Below are 4,409 nucleotides of genomic sequence, written 5' to 3'. Positions count from 1 at the left end.
CAAAATTCTAGTAATTATGTGCAGTTTTAGGTGGAAGACACCTTGAAAACCACAATTTTTACTTCTAAAGTACAATCAGAAGGAACAACCCTTTACTAAAAACCCTTTAATAAACCTGTGGAACACGTCACAGTGACGTACTGAACAGAGCTGCCTTCAAGACTTCTGTGACGGTGAATGATCTTCAACCAGCAATCAGATACGATGAGACAAAACAAAAGCCTTGTGTTTGTGGTGTAACTCTGTCTTTTACACTTGTTCTTTTTTCTTATTGTTTTATCTGGTTTTGTTCTGTTAATCGTTTCTACGCTGCTGCCTGTCTGGTCTCCTTCTCTTTGGACTGTTCAGTGTCGTTTTGACTTTTCTTCTGTTCTTTCTTGTCCTGCCTGTAAAGCTGTTCCTAAACTTTTAAAAGGTGCTTCATAAAATAAAGTTGTTGCTAGTACTGTTCAGCTCAAGCCTCACTTTGTTTCATCTGGTTTTTTCTCCTCGTTTGTCTGCAGCACTCTGGTAACGAGCTGGTTTACACCAACACCTTGAAGAGCGTTCGTCCGTTCACGATGGTCAGTCGTAAACCCTCCCTGATGCTGCCGCTGGCCTGCCGGATCCCCGCAACTCTGGTCAAAGGTCCCAACTACCAGATCAGCATGCCCACCGAGACCGAGGTCTTTGGAGTGATCGAGGTCTGGCTGGAGATCCACCTTCCTGGACAAGGGCCGCTGTCCAGGTTCACCGCCGACGCCCAGTTTCGCACCAACAACATCTACCGAGGACGAATTCGTCGGCAAGCAGAGTCAGAAACGCAGAGTGACGTCACCACCACCGCCTCCACCAGTAACACCACCACCTCCTCCGCTAGCACCACCACCGCTGCAGCCATCGGGTCCAGGATCGAGTCCCTGGACCTCCATGTGTTGTCCAACTGCAGCGTGGATCGGGCCGAGATGGTCGTGAGCAAATGTCTGGAGTCTGAGACGGAGGACTTTGCCGAAAGTCGTCCGATCGTGGACCAAGGGTCAGTGGGTCCCTTTAATGGTTCCAGAGGATTCTGTCTGAAATTTAAATGTAAATTCAAACCGTCCGTCCTTCTCGTCCAGGTGTATGATGTCCAGCGAGTCCTTCGAGATCATGACCACACAAAATAACTCCAGGGTTTACCGGCTGAACATGACAGCCATGGAGCTCACAGGATCGACGGTTTGTCATCTCATCGCACTTGTCTGTTTGTGTAGGATTTTCTGAATGTCCAAAGATAAAGCAGCGCTGGAAAAACCTTTAAAGAAAGTCGTTGTAATCGAGCTCCGGTTAGCAACCAGCCTCACAGGAAACGACTTCTTCTACCGCTGAAGGTTTCCCTGAGGGTCTGCACCGTGCAGCTCTGCTCATTTTTTCAGTGAATTATGCATTTTGACATCAGTTCGTGTGCAAATGTTTCACCAAAGCAGCTTCAGATCACAAATCGCTCACGACGACTGTGAGAAGAAATACGAACAAAGCAGACATTTATGATCCACATGAAACAGCTAAAAAACAAACAGCTGTACGCGACGACACTTTCTTCTGATAACTCTTTGTCTTCCACTTTAAGCCAAACTGAAATATCGAAATAGATTGACATAAGATTTTGTAAGAACAAGTGGATAAAATTAAAAGCACCAAAGAGGCCATGTGAGATTAAAGAAGAAGAGCAAGTAGAACCAAAGGAAAAACAGGCTCAAACCATAAAAAAAGGCTAATAATAGTAAATAACATGTCTTTTAATTTTGTGGTTAATTTCTCTGTGACTGTTTCTCCTGGTTTAGTTCTAAATTGTTTCTGTAACTTTAAATGAACTGCATTGGCCCCGCCCCCTCCTACTGCCCCCGCCCCCTGCTGCTGACCCCGCCCCCTTCAGGAAGAAGACTGATTGAATGAGTGTGCGTTTAGGACTTTCTATCCTCTGACTTTCTCTCTGAGGATCATTTTACAGTAAATCTGAGTGAATTCTGAGCTCAGTCGTTTTTACCTCGACGGTGTTATAAAATCAGTGTTTAAAGGAAAAAATAGGAATAAATGGAATTAAATGAATAATAGAGCAGCAGCAAAAACAAAACATTTATAAAAAATAAAATAAGCACACATTATATATATTAAAAAAGCACATTCTATTAAAAAAAGAAAAGTGTTAAAAATGGACGCCCAGAGTAGGTAACTGCACATATTTTATGGTGTATGGAAGTAATACTGCACATGTTACAACAGAGCGACCATCGTCGTGCTGCACATGGATGGGGCGCTATGTGGGGAGGTCGTTGTTAATCATCCAGAGTGTGAACAGTTTGTAGATGAGGTCCTTCATCATTCATCCGTCGTGTCTGTCAGCGCTTGCTAACATGTGCTAACCCTGGTGCTTGCAGATGTACATCCGGTGCACGGTGAACCTCTGCATCGCCACCATGCCGTCCGCCAAGTGTCCCGACCTGTGCACCCGCTCCATCGGCCACCGGACCCTGATCGGCAGCGTGTTCACCAGCAGCTACACCGTCACGTCCGGCCCGGTCAGCCTGGTGGTCACCACGCCGGCGCCGACCACCGTGACCGACACGCCGACCACCATCACGACCACCACGACCACTACCACCGGCGCCACCTTGACCCCCGTCATCAACACCGTCAGCGTCGTCCCCACAACAGCCACCACGGCACGAGGTAAAGAGCCGCAGGTCACCGGGTCACCTGTGGATCTGGTGCATGTTTGTACCAGTTGAGAATACCGAATAAGCCTCACAGGAGCTAAAGCAGCACGTTAAACGTGTATTTCTAATAATAGTTATACATTTATTTGTGTATAATTGTTAAAAACTCGGGTTTACAAAACAGGAAGTCAAAAGTCAGTGTTACCTCTAAAACACCTCATCACACAAAGAAGTATTCGACATTAATAAAAAAACATATTAAAGCTCAAAAAAGTAAAGCAAGAATAAATTGAGATAAAATCATTTCAGTTAAAATAACAGTGTTCACTTCATGTCCCCTTTCATTGCTTTGAATACAGTCAATTTATTTAACTTTTTTTATATACAAAAAAGTTAATTTAAAATATAAAATATACAATATTTTAAATATAATATTAAATGTATTATTATTATAATTCGATTTCAAATTAATTGACATCACTTTGACATGAAAGATTCTTTATTTTTTGTAAATTCTTGTAAACAAACCCCCCAAAATATTCACCGTAATTCAATGTTTAAAAGCAGTTAAAGGGGAAAACGTCTAATAAGAGCCAATAAAGGGAGTTGTTAAATACGCAAGTTAATGGAACAACGACAACTTAGAAACTAAAACAGCAGAAAAAGTCAAAAGATCTGAGAAGTTAAATCGTAAACAAATATACGATAAAATACAACTTAAAAAATTATTAAAATTAAGAAAACAAAAGTGCAGGAAGTTAAGAATTTATTAAAGAATAAATTACTTAAAGGCAGTGGTGGAAGAACCGCGCAGGCAAAATATATTCATTTAAATATTACGGTTAAGAGACCCGGTGATGTTAAATCATCTACCGAAGAAACCAAACCAAAAAGAAAACACAATGATATCATTTTCTATCATTTTTTTAATGTATATTTTAATATTTTAATATGTGTTATAGTCAGGTTGAATAGTGTTGTAGATGATTTATTGAAGTGTTTTAATAAAGCAATAAGCAGTAAAAAAACAACAACAACTAATAAGCAACAAAGAATAAACATACTTGTGAGCTGTTTCATTGATTATAGTTTATGTATTGATTATTTATCGTATTTTTAGTGTGTTAAAGGTGATATTCACACTGTAAATGCAGCTCTGTAACCTCTCGTCTTTCCTCTTGCAGCTCCAGAAAAGTCCTGGTCCCTGATAACAGCAGCGACTTTAACAGCCGTCAGCATATTCCTGCAGAAGTTCGTCCTTCACTGAACATGCTGCTGCTGCTGCTGCTGCTGTTTATAATCTGTTTCACAAATGTTAATTAAAACCAGAGCACACGACTGTCAAAGAGAGAAACGTAGGATTTGCTGCACTGCTCACACTGAATGATCACTTTATCTCCGGCGGTGGAAGGATATGAAAGGACACAGCCAGACGTTCTCCATAAGAACGAGCTGAAGGTTTAACTCAGGCCTGTGCTTCCTGATGACTGAGACGCTGACTGAGTCTGGACGTTGTTGGAAGTCTTTTCTTTCACTGCGCTGACAGTTCTCTGCTCTTTTTAACATATAAAAATAAATATATTTTCAGATACATGTAATGTATATTATATATTTTTGATGCAATATTTGAAAATGTTGAAATGTTGTATTTGTACTTTTACCTGCCTGACACTGGATTTATTAAAATAAAATTATAGAAAAGAGTTTGTCTGATGAAAGCGTGAAAACAACATT

The 4,409-nt window shown here is 41.0% G+C and overlaps 1 protein-coding gene across 1 annotated transcript in view; it reads left to right on the top strand.

Annotated features, from left to right (window-relative positions):
* Window positions 1-4,304, top strand: part of LOC103365827 (mucin-22-like) — a 7,421-nt gene extending 3,117 nt beyond the window's left edge. The window contains exons 6-9 of the mRNA XM_008293373.1: window positions 504-1,015; window positions 1,098-1,197; window positions 2,397-2,688; window positions 3,860-4,304. Coding sequence (XP_008291595.1) covers window positions 504-1,015; window positions 1,098-1,197; window positions 2,397-2,688; window positions 3,860-3,942 — 987 coding nt within the window. The 3' untranslated portion in view covers window positions 3,943-4,304. The remainder of the gene's footprint in view (window positions 1-503; window positions 1,016-1,097; window positions 1,198-2,396; window positions 2,689-3,859) is intronic.
* Window positions 4,305-4,409: the final 105 nt, after the last annotated feature.

This window comes from Stegastes partitus, unplaced genomic scaffold (assembly GCF_000690725.1).
Source record: "Stegastes partitus isolate 25-593 unplaced genomic scaffold, Stegastes_partitus-1.0.2 Scaffold878, whole genome shotgun sequence".
NCBI lineage: Eukaryota > Metazoa > Chordata > Actinopteri > Pomacentridae > Stegastes > Stegastes partitus.
The sequence above is the reverse complement of the archived record's forward strand: the minus strand, read 5'-3'. Positions and strand labels throughout refer to the sequence as shown.